Below are 16,681 nucleotides of genomic sequence, written 5' to 3'. Positions count from 1 at the left end.
ATCAAAATAACCATGAAGTTTAAAATTCTGACAATAAGAATATTTAATGCCATAATTTGTTGTGCCTTTGATATATCTTATAATCCTTTTGGCAACTTGAAAATGCACTTCACTGGCACAATGCATGAATCTTGAAAGCAAGCTTACTGAAAACATTATGTTTGGTCTGGTGGCTGTAAGATACATCAAGTAACCAATCAGGCTCCTGTATTGGTTTTCATCCATTTTTTCTACTCCATCATCTTTGCTAAATTTCTCCTTCTAATTCATTGGTGTGTTGGTCCTTTTGCAATCTTCCATGTGAAATTTGTTAAGTATTTCCTTTGCATACTTCTTTTGGCTTATGAAGACTCCATCATGATCTTGCTTCACCTCCATATGCTGAAAGTAGGACATGAAGCCAAGGTCTATCATCTCAAATACCTTGAGCATTTTAGCTTTAAACTTTTTTACCAGTTTCTCATTGCTACTTGTTACAAGCAGATCATCAACATAAACAGAAACTACAATTAAGTTAGCATCTGTTTCTTTTACATATAATGTAGCTTCACTTGGACTTTTAACAAATCTAAGACTTTGAAGATGTTCATCAATCCTGCTGTACCAGGCCTTAGGAGCCTATTTAAGACCATATAAGGCCTTCCTCAGCAAATTGATCTTCTCCTCCTGTCCCTTGACTTGGAATCCCCTGGGTTGCTTTACATAAATTTCCTCTTGTAGATAACAACTTAAAAAAGTAGATTTTACATCCAATTGGTAAGTCTTCCATCCCTTTTGTGCTGTCAAAGCAAGCAACATTCTGATTGTATCCAAGTGTGCTACTGGAGCAAAAGTTTTTGAGAAATCCACTCCAAACACTTGACTGTACCCCTTCACAACTAATTTGGCTTTGTATTTATTTACAGAACCATCTACATTAAGTTTGGTTCTATAAACCCATTTGACTCCAATGACCTTTCTGTGTTGAGGTCTGTCCACCAACTCCTAGGTGTCATTCTTTTCAATCATTCTAAGCTCCTCTTTCATTGGTTCAATCCACTTGTCATCCTTCTGCCTCTTCAAATTCTGCAAGCTAAAAAACAACAACATTGCTTCTTTCATAAACATCAGATAAGGACCTTGTACTTCTAACTAGGACATCATCTAATATGTCTTCATCAAAGTATTGCGGAACCTCTGGTAGTTGCATATTTATTGACTCTTCCCAGTTCCATTGTCTATCCTCCATGAACTTGACATCTCTACTTACAAGAATTTTTCCATTTTGTGGTTGGAAAATTCTATAAGCCTTGGAAGAGTTGCTATATCCAATGAAAACTTCTGGTTCTGCCTTCTTATCAAGTTTGTCTCTTTTCACCTGTGGCACATAAGAAAAACAGAGACAACCAAAAGTTCTTAGATTCTACAAATCTGGTTTATAACCAAACTAGACTTCAAATGGAGTTTTTTTTTCTGCAAAACTCTAGTTGGCAGCCTATTCAGCAAAAAAACTGCAGTGTTTGTAGCCTCTGCCCACAATTTCTTTGGCAACTCCTTCTCATGTAGCATACACCTTGTCATCTCCATAATACTTCTATTTTTTCTCTCACTTACTCCATTCTATTGTGGATTGTAAGGTGCTATGAGTTGGTGCTCAATATCGGCTTCTTCACAGAACTTATCAAAAATTTCATTTGTGTATTCTTTCCTATTATCTGACCTTATCTTCTGCATCCTGCAATTGCTTTGATTCTTCACCCATGCTTTATATTTCCAAAATACATTAGCAACCTCAGATTTGGATTTGAGGAAATAAATCCAACAAAATCTGGTATAATCATCAATAAATGCAATGTAGTACTTACTACCATTTAAAGATGGTGTTTTCTGAGGTCCTCCAACATCTGTGTGTACCAGTTGCAGCTTATGCATTGCTCTCCATGCTGTTTGAGGGAAGGGTATTCTAGTTTGCTTACCATATTGACAAGCCACACAATTAGCTAGCTTGTCTTCCAGCAATGGCACACCTTTCACCAAATTATGTTTCTGCATATATAGAAGTCCAACATGGTGGAAATGCTCGAGCCTCCTATGCCACAATTCTGCATTGCTTATAGTGCTTGAAAATGCTATTTGCTCATCCTCCATTAGATTTAGAGAAAAACTTTTTGCTCTCATTTTCACTTTGAATATATCTCTACCTTTCACGTCTTTGATCATGCACCATTTGTCTTCAAATATGACTTTGAAACCTTTTTCAATCAGCTGTCCAACACTAAGCAGGTTTTGATCAATGTCAGGCACATATATAACATCAGTAATATACTTCAAACCTGTTAAGCTTTCTATAGCCATAGTTCATTTACCCTTAACCGAAATAAATTCACCATTTCCAATTTTTACTTTGGAAATGATAGTTTTATCAAGCTCCTTAAAGAGCGCTTGGTCATTGGTCATGTGGTTTGTGCAGCCACTATCAATCAACCAGGAATCGCTAGAGCTGTTACTTGTTGTGAAGCATGTTGCAACAAAAAGTTGTTCTTCTTGATGTTGCTCAGTAGAAGCTTTTGCCTCTTCATGTTGTTGTGACTTGCAAATCCGCTCCATGTTTCCAATTTGACCACATTTCCTGCACTTGACATCAGGTCTCCACCAACACTTCATTTGTGGGTGATTTGTCTTTTTGCAGTGTGGGCAAGGTGGATAGGTTCCATCCTTGTTTTTGTTGTTTTTGTCAGTCTTGTTGTTCTCCTTCTTATTGTTGTTTTTCTTGTCTTTGCCTCATCCTGAATTTTCTACCTTTGCTTGAAGAGCACCCTCCATCGATTATTCTTTTCTTATCATTCTCCTTTGCTCTTGTGCCTGCAATGCATTCACCAATTCTGCCAAGGATATGCTTGACAAATCCTTAGATTCTTCTAATGAAGAAATTTTAGACTCATACTTTTCAGGTAGAGTTACAAGAATTTTTTGCACAATTCGTTCATCAGAGAAGTCCTTACCAAGCAACCTCACCTTGTTTACTATGCCCAACAAGTTGTCAGAGTTGTCTTTGATGGTTTCTGTCTCCTTCATTTTCAACATTTCAAACTCCCTGATCAAGTTGATTACTTGCATATTTTTGGTTCTTTCATTGCCTCGGTATTCCTTTTTGAGGTAGTCCCAAATATCTTTTGCTGACTCCAGGTTCATGATTCTTGTAAATATAGTGCTTGAAACAGCAGAGAATAAGTAGGCTTTAACTTTGGACTTCCTGGTCTTCCTCTCTTTGTGGGTCTTAAGCTGAGTCATCGTAGGGTTCGCCGGCAATGGGGGAACATCATAGTCTTCCTCTATAGCTTCCCAAAGATCTAATGCTTCAAGATGGACTGTCATTCTAATAGCCCAGGCTTGATAGTTATCACCATCAAAAATCGGTGGTGCAACATGAGAGAAAGTTGTTTCAGTTTCCATTTTTGGATTCACTCAACTCATAGATCCCTCAAGAAGAATTGCTCTAATCCCAAATTGTTGATATATGACACAAGAACAGGGTGGAAATTTTATGACAGCAAAGGAAAAACAAAACTTTTTCAGTAAAGAAAAAAAACTTGGTATCTGGAAGTATATTTTTATTCACTGCATTACTCTTTATATAGAGTTGAAACATAACAAAAAGTCAAGAGAATTTGCTAATTTCAAGCCATGTCTAACCAATTCCTAATATCAAGCCAAATATATATATATATATATATATATATATATATATATATATATATATATATATATATATATATATATGCAGAAAATATTTCCTAAAGACTTGGTCTATTGACCAATTATTCAACAATTTTTTGTTTGCCTAGAACTGTAGCAACCTAAGCCACGTTTCCAATAGAACCAAATATGGTATCATCAATATATAAATTTACACAATAAGAATGCTCATGAGAAAGGTTGTATCTACTTTTCCCATTTCAAACCAAATATGATATCATCAATATATAAATTTCATAAAAGAGTATCATCATTTATCGTTTTTATGAGCATGGTTGTATATATCTACTTTTCCCATTTCAAAACCTATTTCCCAAAGAAGTTTTCATAATCTTCACGAAGCTCTTGGACCTTGTTTTGAACCATAGAAAACTTTCTTAATTTAAAGACATGATTAGGAAATAAACACTTCTTCATTTATAAAAACATTTTTCACATCCATGACGTCCAAATCTGATTCATACATGATCAATAAACAAACAAGTACTAATTAAACCAAGAATTATCATGGGTAAACCTCAATGAGGGACCTTAAACCCAATGCTGGAGTTATCTTATAGTGAGTGAAGCCTGCAGCCAAGAATAGCTTCTCCCATTCTTTCTCATTTCTCTCTTTCCCTGCAACTACAACCATCATAAGCATGTCCATGAAGAGCTGTGTTTCCACCTCCTTATTATCCCCTTTGTTGCTCTCCACTACCATGTCTATGATTATCACCTTTCCTCCCTTATTTGGAATCGCCCCTTTGCACTTCTTCAGTATATATCTTCACACATTCTTCGTCACTCCAGTCATGTAGTATCCACTGAAGATCATGTCAATCATAATTAGGAACACAAAACATAACAAGTCCAAAGGGGGGAAAACATTTATACTTGTGACTGGTTGTTGAATATGTGCCAATATGGCCTGTTTTTTTTTATTCATTAATAGAGGAAATATAGTAGAATGAATTTAGAGATGACTTTTGGGTGTATTAAAAACCTCTTGACTAGAGAGGAGATTGCTATAGTGTTCTCCCAACAAAGGAGACAAAAGGGAGATTTAAGCCATATACCTTTAGTAAGATTGCATCGGCCGGAGGAATTGCTTCAAATATATTCCCTCCAACAATCTCCAAGTTCTCACCAACCTCCAAGTTAGCAACATGTGGTTGATCAAACACAATGTACTTCAATTGTGGAAATGCTTTAGCAATGGCCTTGGCCATTGTTCCTGTGCCGTCCCCAACATCCACCAGAGAGGTCAACCCTTCAAACACCTCCTCATACTGTCTAACAATCATGTTTGCGATCAGCCGGGAGTCGCTAACCATGGTTTCATTAAATATATCGTTGAGCTTTGGTTCATGAACTGCTTAATCCCAAAATGACTTCCTGTGTGCGGTATGAAATAGGATGGGGTCTTCATTTAGGAACCAATCGCCCAAGAAATGCCATGGAGCGGTTAATAATGGATCTAGCTGAAGCAGCAAGAATGGTATTCCACTAAAAGGCTCATCTTTTAGTAGGAACTGAGAAGCAAAAGTAAGTGAATACCCTTCTTCCTCACTGTCATGGAGTAGTTTTTGTTGAGCAAAGAAGCCAGAGTGACCAAGAACACGCATGAGTCTGTAGAGGCATGGAGCCTTTGTTGGTTCGAGCGAGAGTGCAGTGATCAGTTGAGAAAGAGCCATGGGTTGGCCGTGGCTGCGGATGACATCTGGAATGCCAAGTTGAATTGCACATTTCAGTGCCATTGAGTTTACAAAGTTCATTGTGTGCTTCCATGTATGGACTCGTGCTTGAAGTAGCTCAGTGGCTCTTTCTCGACTTCCCAAACATTCCATGATCTTAATCTTTTCTAATTTCCTTCCCTTTCTTTCATCCAAACCCTTACACATTGATCCCAAATGATAATAATAATAAAACTATACGAATAAATTAATAAATTAATGCATAAGAAAAAGAAAAAGAAAAAGAAAAAGGGAAAACTACAATACGACTTTTGACTTGGCGTATTCCTATGGTCGTGTACATCCTATATGTTTGCATATTGGGGGAAAACAAGTGTTGAAAAGCATCTTAATCCTTTTAGGTCTATTTCTATCAATATTGATATTTATTTTCAGTTTTTTGTATTCTTTTTATTTGGATAATATTTTGTTAGAATATTCCCATCGTTATAAAGAAAATGTTCTATGATTTGATTTTATTATAAAATTAGATTTCTTTACAAAGGATATTCTTATGAAATCAAGAAATTAGGATTTATATTTATTTTTACATAGAAGAGTTAGAATAAGTGAAATGATCTTGAAGTATCATATAGAAATAATTTATTTATTTTAAATCTATTTTTATTTTCCTTCTACTTTTCCTCATTATTTTCTTTCTCCCACATTTTTCCTCAAATATTTTATGGGAATAAAACATAACCTTAGTGTTTTGAAATGAAATATGTGAGCCAGTTTTGTGTTCCTTTGCTGCTGCTCTATACTTGTGGTGGCTTTTCCTCACTCTATGGATGAGGCTGGAATATGTCTTCTGCTCAAATCTTGATGCCTTAATGTAGTTAGATGTGTTAACCACATGATGCATTGATATATATATATATATATATATATATATCAGAGTATATGTTGGTATAGTTCAATGGTGTTGAGCAGATATATTGACTCTTATTGTTTCTAATTTCCACCGAATGGCCATTTACAGATTTTTCTATGAAGTTGGGCTTCTTTACAAAGATGAGGATGGACTCTATTGACTCAAAGACTGAAGGTTTGTTTTTCCTTTTTGTAGCACTTATTTTACTGTTCACAACAGAAGAACCAAATGGCCAGTGGAATTTGGAATATACTACTAGTGTTATTGTTTTTGTTTATTTATTGCAACTGTCCTGAAGAGGAGTAATTTGGTTGATTGTTGCCTTTCCTCATTATCTCCATTGCTTCTACTTTCCAATCCTCTTCCCCCCTTCTGGAGGAGAATAATCTGGATGTTACTCGATCAACTTTTCATTTTGACAAATCGTCTTTGTTGTATGAAGACTTGGAAGTTCACAAGCCTTTATGCACCCGACCAATAGATTGAATTAATGATGTATATTTTCATTACTTTTTATTGTTTTATATCTCGTTATTGTTTTATATCTTTCTACTTTGTAAATAGCCTAAACAGTCTTCCATTACTTTTTGCCTAAGTCTTCCATTAGTTTTTGCCCATGGACATAGATTGAATTAATGATGTATACTTCCATTTCTCACTGGAATTCAAATTGCAAGCAGTGGATATTGCATGACTGGAGCGATGAGGAATGCGTGAAAATACTAAAGCGATGCAGGGAAGCAATTCCGAGCAAGGAAAAGGGAGGAAAGGTGATTATCATAGACATGATGATGAAGAACCAGAAAGAAGACTGCAAGTCCAGGGAAACACAGCTGTTCTTCGATATGCTGATGATGGTTATGGTCACGGGTAAAGAGAGGGAGGAGAAAGAATGGGAGAAGCTTTTCTTGGATGCTGGTTTCAGTCACTACAAGATAACACCCATTTTGGGTTTGAGGTCGCTCATCGAGGTTTATCCTTGATATTGTAATTGCAGCTAATATGGAAAATCTAAGGGGATGGAATTAATAAAATCTGCTGAAAAAGATAAAAATTAATTAGGGTGGTTCTATTCGGATTATTTGGGCAGAAGAAATCTATGTTGTATGAATTTCAGTTATAATATTTGTCAAGCTATGAATTTCTTCATACAGTAGATATGTCAGACTTCCAATAATGCATGTCATTTTCTGTAATATTAAATTCGGCGGTCCACATGTAAGATGCGGTTTAAATCATGCACAGCTTTTTGGTCGCCTGGAGAGAGAGAGAGAGAGAGAAAGAGATTCTTCAAGGTTAGAATTCCTAATTATACCCTTTCTATTGAAGTGGCTTGTGTTTATTTTTTTTAGTTGAAAAACTTATTTAAGAATGCCAAGTAACTAAATGGGATCTAAAAAGGAGGCTCAAACAAGGTGATAACCGATGGAAAAACCTCAATAGTACTCAATTGTGTGTGGAACAATTGACTAGTCAATAACAGCAAGAATGGAAACCAATTAGAGAACCAGCTTCGGGTCTTGCTGCAGTGAAACAAAGTTCTAGCGTGCAAATAATGAAAAGCTTAGTGCACATATAATGGATCTTTATGATTCTTCCACTCGACGTACCGAAGCATTTGCAATTCCAAACTTTCGGTCATAGAGCAAGCATACTCCATGACCTCTAATATGGAAGAGAAATCCATGAAGAACTGCATAATATGCACAACCAGAGAGAAAGGGACTTCGTGACCTCAACTCAACGAATTAAAAGCACGACTAGATTCAAGGAAAAACTTGAGCTTTTCCATCATACTAATTTGAAATTCACTATGCATACAACTTGAAAATTCTTGACCAAGAGATTCATTAGTAGAACCAAATATGGTATCATTAATATATAAATTTACACAATAAGAATGTTATCATTTTGTTTTCATGAGAAAGGTTGTATCTACTTTTCCCATTTCAAACCAAATATGATATCATCAATATATAAATTTCATAAAAGAGTATCATCATTTATCGTTTTTATGAGCATGGTTGTATATATCTACTTTTCCCATTTCAAAACCTATTTCCCAAAGAAGTTTTCATAATCTTCACGAAGCTCTTGGACCTTGTTTTGAACCATAGAAAACTTTCTTAATTAAAAGACATGGTTAGGAAATATACACTTCTTCATTTATAAAAACATTTTTCACATCCATGACATCCAAACATGATCACACAAATCTGATTCATACATGATCAATAAACAAACAAGTACTAATTAAACCAAGAATTATCATGGGTAAACCTCAATGAGGGACCTTAAACCCAATGCTGGAGTTATCTTATAGTGAGTGAAGCCTGCAGCCAAGAATAGCTTCTCCCATTCTTTCTCATTTCTCTCTTTCCCTGCAACTACAACCATCCTAAGCATGTCTATGAAGAGCGGTGTTTCCACCGCCTTATTATCGCATTTGTTGCTCTCCACTACCATGTCTATGATTATCACCTTTCCTCCCTTATTTGGAATCACCCCTTTGCACTTCTTCAGTATCTTCACACATTCTTCGTCACTCCAGTCATGTATTATCCACTGAAGATCATGTCAATCAGAATTAGGGACACAAAACATAACAAGTCCAAAGGGGGGAAAACATTTATACTTGTGACTGGTTGTTGAATATGTGCCAATATGGCCTGTTTTTTTATTTATTCAATAATAGAGGAAATAAAGTAGAATGAATTTTGAGATGACTTTTGGGTGTATTAAAAACCTCTTGACTAGAGAGGAGATTGCTATAGTGTTTTCTCAACAAAGGAGACAAAAGGGAGATTTAAGCCATATTCTTTTAGTAAGATTGCATCGGCCGGAGGAATTGCTTCAAATATATTCCCTCCAATAATCTCCAAGTTTTCACCAACCTCCAAGTTAGAAACAACATGTGGTTGATCAAACACAATGCACTTCAATTGTGGAAATGCTTTAGCAATGGCCTTGGGCATTGTTCCTATGCCGACCTCAACATCCACCAGAGAGGTCAACCCTTCAAACACCTCCTTATATTGTCTAACAAACATGTTTGCGATCAGCCGGGGGTCGCTAACCATGGTTTCATTAAATATATCGTTGAGCTTTGGTTCATGAATTGCGTAATCCAAAAATGACTTCCTACGTGCGGTATGAAATGGGGTGGGGTCTTCATTTTGGAACCAATCGCCCAAGAAATGCCATGGAGCGGCTAATATTAGATCCATCTGAAGCAGCAATAATGGTACTCCACTGAAAAACTCATCTTTTAGTAGGAACTGAGAAGCAAAAGTAAGTGAATACCCTTCTTCTTCCTCACTGTTATGGAGTAGTTTTTGTTGAGCAAAGAAGCCAGAGTGAACAAGAACACGCATGAGTCTGTCGAGGCGTGGAGCGAGAGTGCAGTGATCAGTTGAGAAAGAGCCACTGGTTGGCCGTGGCTGCGGATGACATCTGGAATGCCAAGTTGAATTGCACATTTCAGTGCCATTGAGTTTACAAAGTTCATTGTGTGCTTCCATGTATGGACTTGTGCTTGAAGTAGCTCAGTGGCTCTTTCTCGACTTCCCAAACATGCCATCGATCTTAATCTTTTCTAATTTCCTTCCCTTTCTTTCGTCCAAACCCTTACACATTGATCCTTTTATAACAATAGCTAGAATGTTCCCATACGATAATAATAATAAAACTATACAAATAAATAAATTAATTAATGCATAAGAAAAAGAAAAAGAAAAAAAGAAGAAGGGAAAACTACAATACGACTTTTGACTCTTAGTGTATTCCTATGGTCATGTACATCCTATATGTTTGCATATCGGGGGAACAAGTGTTGAAAAACATCTTATGATCCAAGAATGCTATAGTTGCAAATTTTCGGGTGGAGATGGCTATTGGGAGGTTCAACTTAGAAGACCCTTGAAAGATTGGGAGATAAAAAAGGTGACCCAATTTTTGGATCTTGTTTACCCTTTGAAAGTGCAAGAAGAAGAGGACACTTCACTTTGGAAAGAGGATAGCAGGGGTTTGTGTGAAGTTGTACCACAAATCACTAAGTGTTGAGACTAATATAGTGTTTCCCTTGAGAATGTGTATTTTTTCTTGGGAAGATATTTGGGGGAGATTAACTATAGATAGGTTAATAAAGAGGGGATTATCCATGGTCAATTGATGTAGCATTTGTAAAGACAATAAGGAATAAATTGATTACATCTTGATTCATTATGTTAAGACAAGAGTTCTATGGACTTTTCTTTAGCAATCTTTGGTTTGACATGGGTATTTACAGTTTTAGTGAGAAACCTGCTTCTTAAGTTAAAATTTAAGGGGCTAGATAAGAAGAGAAGAACTATTTGGCACCTGGCTTTAGTTCGCTTATTTTGGTGTATTGTGTAATTAAAGGATTTTTGAGAAAGAAGAGCTCTAATTAGATCAAATATTGAAGGAGTTGTTCATTTAATCACTATTAAAGTGATCCCATGCTTCATTTGAAATAGGGAGCCCCTCTATATATATTTTGGATTTTTTAAATGCTCTTTTTTATGGATAGCTTGACTTGTTTTTGTAGGCTAACCTTTTATATATTTTTTGGTGTTGTTGTTGTGATGTTTTGTGTATATTATCTTATATACATTGGGTGCACACCTTCTTGTCAACACTTCTTAATACATGCTCTTGTTGTCTATCAAAAGAAAAAAAAAAGTGGTATCAAGGCCTCTATGATATCGTAAACTAAGTGTAAGATTAAAATCAAAATATAGGAATAATTTTTCCTACAGCAAAGGTGATCAATGAAGGATCTATTATTCAATAAGAAGTTCATAAGGCCTTACAACATGTTGACAAATCTCAAATATATGACAAATGATGTATTTTAAGAGATGGATGATTAGCAGGCTAATGCAATCCATCTAGATCTTTGGGATGTGGTAATACATAATGTGAATTTAACTTATAGGTAATAACCAAATATATTTGGAACAATTTGGAGTACGTGGTTATACATAATGAAAAACTTGTCAAATAAATTATATTTGAAGGAGTTGTATGATTTACATATGACAAGAAATGCAATATACTATAAACCTTTATTACTTTAAATCAATTGAGTTCACAACCATTACAATTTGGAGCAATATTTGAAAAAAAGAAGTGATTTTGTTCAAAGACGATGACCCCTATTAGTATTTTCATATATTTTTTATAATTATATTTAATATATTACTAGTAAAGGAATTTTTTTAAGATTTGAAGGCTTAGTGTGTAGGCCATACCCTAAAGTACTTGTGGGCTAGAAAAGAAAATTTAGAAAATGTACCTAGCAATTTATTGAAATTTCTGTTCTCAAATAGGCTCACTACTAATATAAAATAGACCTTTTGCTTAAAAAAAAAATAAAATTATGTTAATATGAAAGGTCATAAAATTAACTAGGGAGTAGATTTCATTAAAACAAATATTTATGTTAATGATCCACATATATGATAATGCGGTTGATATGTTGACCAAAGTATTCTTAGGGATAAGTTTAGACATTACCTGAACATTATTCATTTCTCATTATTTTATAAATATAAGGTTGGATATTCCTACTTATAAAATGAGTACAATTTATGATCAAAGATGAGTCCTCAAGTTCTTAAAAAAAAAAAAAAAAGGCAATGGTGGCAACACGGAGTAAACGTAATAAAGACTCCATGGAAAAAGAGTGCACAAGTGAGGGTACCAACATGTACTTCATAGCTTTGACTTATTATGGCATGTTGTAATGTATTGTACTTTTAATATACTTACTTTGTAAGTTCAATATATTAGTTTAATACCTACCATTTGCCTCTTTTCTTTTCTAATTATTATTATTATCATCATCAATAACCTATCAACTAATAATAATATTAATACTAATACATATAAATAATATAATAATTAATTATAAATTATTGTTTTATTAATTATTATTTAAAAATATTATAAGTAACTTATCCAAAATAATAACAATAATATATATTATAATAGTTTTACAAATGATCATTTCATTCTAATAATTAAATATATAAAGTTATTATATTTTTTATTACATAGATTTTATAAATTTTGAAATGTTTACTTTTGCAATATAACTCTTAATAGCAACAATTTTTATAACAAAAACCATAAACTTTTTTAAAAAATTGTTTTTTATATAATAAAGAGAATTTTCAGGAGTATAGTACAAGACAACTATTCATAGGTGTTTGTTTTTTTAAAAAAATTAAATTAAGTTATGTCTTAATGTATTATATATTTAAAATATTAATATTGTAAGATAAATGTATTTTTATTATAGTGAAAAGTGGGTTTTGACTCACTAATTTGAAAAAAATATAAAAAAAGAACCCCAACTTTTATAAATTAATTTTATTTTCATCAATTTAAAAACATTTTAAAATACACCTACTTTTTCACAAGTCATATATTTGTTTCCAAAAATAATCTTTTACTTATTAGGTTAATAATACTAATTGACAATTCTTTTTAATGTGATAATGGATTTGAGATTAACAGAATTAGAAATTTTAAAAATTAAAAATATAATTAAAGCTAAAAAAACTTCAAAGTTAAAAATATAAAAATAAATATTAACTTTCACTTACCTAAATCACACTAGTAGGAAATATAAATTCAAGAAAGAGTTGGAAATACAATGAGAGTCAATATTTTAAATTTTTTTTTTTAATTTTTAAGTTTTTTTTTGTTTTAATTGTATTTAATTTTTAGGTATTTTAGTTTTAATTATATTTAAATTTTTTAAATTTCTTATTTTTATTGTTGATTTCAATTAACAAACTTTTTATTCAATTTTATTAAAAAAAAAAAGAGAAGATGTGTGGATTTATATAATACAAGATATAAAATCATTATTAATTAGGAAATTAGAAAGATTTTATTTATCACCTGAGGAATTGGAGATTTTTTTTTTCAAAATAATTTATATATCAAATTATATAATAAAAAATTAGAATATATTTATTTGTAAGATACTTTTATCAAATTAAAATGATAAATTAATTTTTTGATAATTTTATTTAATATTATCAAGTAAATGGGTATTTTAGGAAATGATTATAAAAGTGCATGTATTTTAAAATATTTTTAAATGGATGAAGATAAAACTAATTTGTAAAAATTAAAGTTTTTTTTTTTTAAATTAGTGAGTTAAAATCCACTTTTCTCTTTGTTATACTTATAACTTGAATATAATATTAGTAATAAAATTAATAATATAAACTAATATCATAACTAATAATATTAATGAGGTGTTAATAATAATAACAATAATAATTTAATTTGTCTTAATGTAGTATATAAAGTATAAAAAGTTTAAAAAAAAGATTTTTTTTTAATAAAACTTACAAACTTTAAGAATTAACAAAATAGAAATCATCTTCTTGGGTTTTTTGTAGTTGTAATAATCAAAATATAGTAATATTATTTTTAATAATAATAATTAATAGTAATAATGTGTAAAAAAAGTAAAAGGGAAAAAAAAAACAGAAGTTAGATAAGAATAAAAGGAAAAAAGAAAAGAAAAGTATAATTGAAAATCTAGATTGATTAACTTTTCAAATCATTATTTGAGAATTTGGAAGGAATTCTTAAACACGCTAACCCGTTTGGTTCATTATCATCCGGTTTGAGTCATTATCATCCGTAATCCACTGCTGACACATGAAACATATCTTTTGATATCTTCAATTGTATAGATTTCTTGTTATAAAAAATATTTCTGCCATTGCCATAAAAAGTTTTGTCCACCTCCAAAAATTTATATTTGCTTTTGGCCAAGTTTCTGCCATCTGCATCTGGACCAATTTTGTTGGTCCAATACCCCACACAAGTATAAATTAATTTTGTTACACTAGTTAGACAAGAGGAAATGGTTTTCCTAATGAAAGATATATATATACTAAACAAATAAAAGCTACAACAAAAACGTTTGGCATGAAGCTTAATCTTTTTGCCCTTAAATGATAGGACGGACCCAGTCTTGCGCATGCGCTAGTACTTATCTCTTATATCCATTAAACACGATAAACTTGTTGGGGCTGCTGTAATTAAAATATTACTGGGAATAGTATGTACATCCCTTTCCTAGTCCCATTTAGGTGATTTCAGTCAATTAACCCAATAGAGAAAATTAATGATTAATTTATAAGTGAATATTGCAAAGCACAAGGACCCAACAGGAGTGGCATGTGCTGGCGGATTTCGAGTCTGCCACAGCGTAATCTAGTGGACGGAATAACCATTTTTTTGTATACATTTGAACGACCCACCTCTAGAATTCACACATGATTTTTGAAATTTATATTTTTCAAGTGTGAGGTACATGGATCCGGCAAAGGGTGAGATATCAAGTGAGCTGCTTCAAGCTCAAGCTCATGTCTGGAACCACATATTCAATTTCGTCAACTCCATGTCACTGAAATGTGCTATTCAACTAGGCATCCCAGACATCATCCACAACCATGGCAAGCCCATGACTCTTCCTGAGCTGGTTGCTAAGCTCCCAGTCCACCCAAAAAAGACCCAGTACGTGTACCGTCTCATGCGTGTTCTTGTTCAATCTGACTTCTTTGCTGCGCAAAGAGCCCAACAGAGTGAGGAAGAAGAGGGGTATGTGCTTACGCATGCCTCTCAGCTCCTCCTAAAGGATGACTCCTTGAGCGTAAGGCCCTTCTTGCTTGCCATGCTCGACCCAACTTTAACTAAACCATGGCATTATGTGAGTGCTTGGTTTCAAAATGATGACCCCACTCCGTTTAACACTGCTCACGAGCGGACATTATGGGATTATGCTGGCCATGAACCTCAGCTCAACTATTTCATCAACGAAGCTATGGCTAGTGATGCTCGCTTAGTCACTAGCGTGCTGGTTAAGGAGGGCAAGGGCGTATTTGAGGGGTTGAATTCGTTAGTTGATGTAGGGGGTGGCACGGGAACAGTGGCTAAGGCCATTGCCAACGCTTTCCCACACTTGAACTGCACTGTGTTAGATCTCCCCCATGTGGTTGCTGGCTTGCAAGGGAGCAAGAACTTGAACTACTTCGCAGGGGATATGTTTGAGCCAATTCCTCCTGCAGATGCAATTTTACTCAAGGTACGTCTAAGTTTCTCTTATCAGTTACTTAGCTTCCTCAGGATTCAAATATGCTAAAAATTATGGCTTGAAACGCTGCTTGTCTTTACCCTTTTAAATAGTCACCAGTTACCAAATCTCGTTATTGTTTTATATCTTTCTACTTTGTAAATAGCCTAAACAGTCTTCCATTACCTTTTGCCTAAGTCTTCCATTAGTTTTTGTCCATGGACATAGATTGAATTAATGATGCATACTTCCATTTCTAACTGGAATTCAAATTGCAAGCAGTGGATATTGCATGACTGGAGCGATGAGGAATGCGTGAAAATACTAAAGCGATGCAGGGAAGCAATTCCGAGCAAGGAAAAGGGAGGAAAGGTGATTATCATAGACATGATGATGAAGAACCAGAAAGGAGACTGCAAGTCCAGGGAAACACAGCTGTTCTTCGACATGCTGATGATGGTTTTGGTCACGGGTAAAGAGAGGGAGGAGAAAGAATGGGAGAAGCTTTTCTTGGATGCTGGTTTCAGTCACTACAAGATAACACCCATTTTGGGTTTGAGGTCGCTCATCGAGGTTTATCCTTGATGTTGTAATTGCAGCTAATATGGAAAATCTAAGGGGATGGAATTAATAAAATATGCTGAAAAAGATAAAAATTAATTAGGGTGGTTCTATTCGGATTATTTGGGCAGAAGAAATATATGTTGTATGGATTTCAGTTATAATATTTGTTAAGCTATGAATTTCTTCATACAATAGATATGTCAGACTTCCAATAATGCATGTCATTTTCTGTAATATTAAATTCGCCGGTCCACATTTGGTGAATAGTTGTTATTTGTTAATTTGTTTATTTCAAAATAGATCTGAAATGGTGGTCCACTGTAAGATGCGGTTTAAAGCATGCACAGCTTTCTGGTCGCCTGGAAAGACAGACTTAAGCGCGCTGTTGGATTATATGATCACATATTGAAACACCTTAAGGTATATTTATGAAGATTGGGGCCTAGAATGAGGGAAAAATTAAATAGAAACTCCTCACACGTTATTAATAAAGAGAGAGAGAGTTGATTTTTTTTTATTTTTTTTCACAATGAAAGGAGTCTCCCAAATCAATTATGAAAGAGAGACTCTTCAAGGCTAGAATTCCTAATTTTACCCTTTCTATTTAAGTGGTTTGTGTTTATATTTTTAGTTGAAAAACTTATTTAAGAATGCCAAGTAACTAAT

General features: G+C 33.7%; 2 protein-coding genes and 2 pseudogenes across 2 annotated transcripts; 1 reads left to right on the top strand and 3 right to left on the bottom strand.

Annotated features, from left to right (window-relative positions):
• Nucleotides 1-2,805: 2,805 nt before the first annotated feature.
• LOC100247901 (uncharacterized) lies at nucleotides 2,806-3,432 on the bottom strand. The gene has a single exon (XM_010658843.1). It carries the CDS (start codon nucleotides 3,430-3,432, stop codon nucleotides 2,806-2,808), a length of 627 nt encoding a protein of 208 aa, XP_010657145.1.
• Nucleotides 3,433-4,240: 808 nt separating this feature from the next.
• LOC100242758 (trans-resveratrol di-O-methyltransferase-like) lies at nucleotides 4,241-5,564 on the bottom strand (annotated as a pseudogene).
• Nucleotides 5,565-8,592: 3,028 nt separating this feature from the next.
• LOC100251689 (trans-resveratrol di-O-methyltransferase-like) lies at nucleotides 8,593-9,904 on the bottom strand (annotated as a pseudogene).
• Nucleotides 9,905-14,651: 4,747 nt separating this feature from the next.
• On the top strand, nucleotides 14,652-16,254 carry LOC100247173 (trans-resveratrol di-O-methyltransferase). Its single transcript, XM_002278021.5, has 2 exons — nucleotides 14,652-15,463; nucleotides 15,734-16,254. The coding sequence occupies exons 1-2, from the start codon at nucleotides 14,693-14,695 to the stop codon at nucleotides 16,034-16,036; spliced, it is 1,074 nt and encodes a 357-aa protein (XP_002278057.1). The 5' UTR covers nucleotides 14,652-14,692; the 3' UTR covers nucleotides 16,037-16,254.
• Nucleotides 16,255-16,681: the final 427 nt, after the last annotated feature.

The sequence above is a fragment of the Vitis vinifera genome, chromosome 12 (genome assembly GCF_030704535.1).
Source record: "Vitis vinifera cultivar Pinot Noir 40024 chromosome 12, ASM3070453v1".
Taxonomy (NCBI): domain Eukaryota; kingdom Viridiplantae; phylum Streptophyta; class Magnoliopsida; order Vitales; family Vitaceae; genus Vitis; species Vitis vinifera.
The sequence above is the reverse complement of the archived record's forward strand: the minus strand, read 5'-3'. Positions and strand labels throughout refer to the sequence as shown.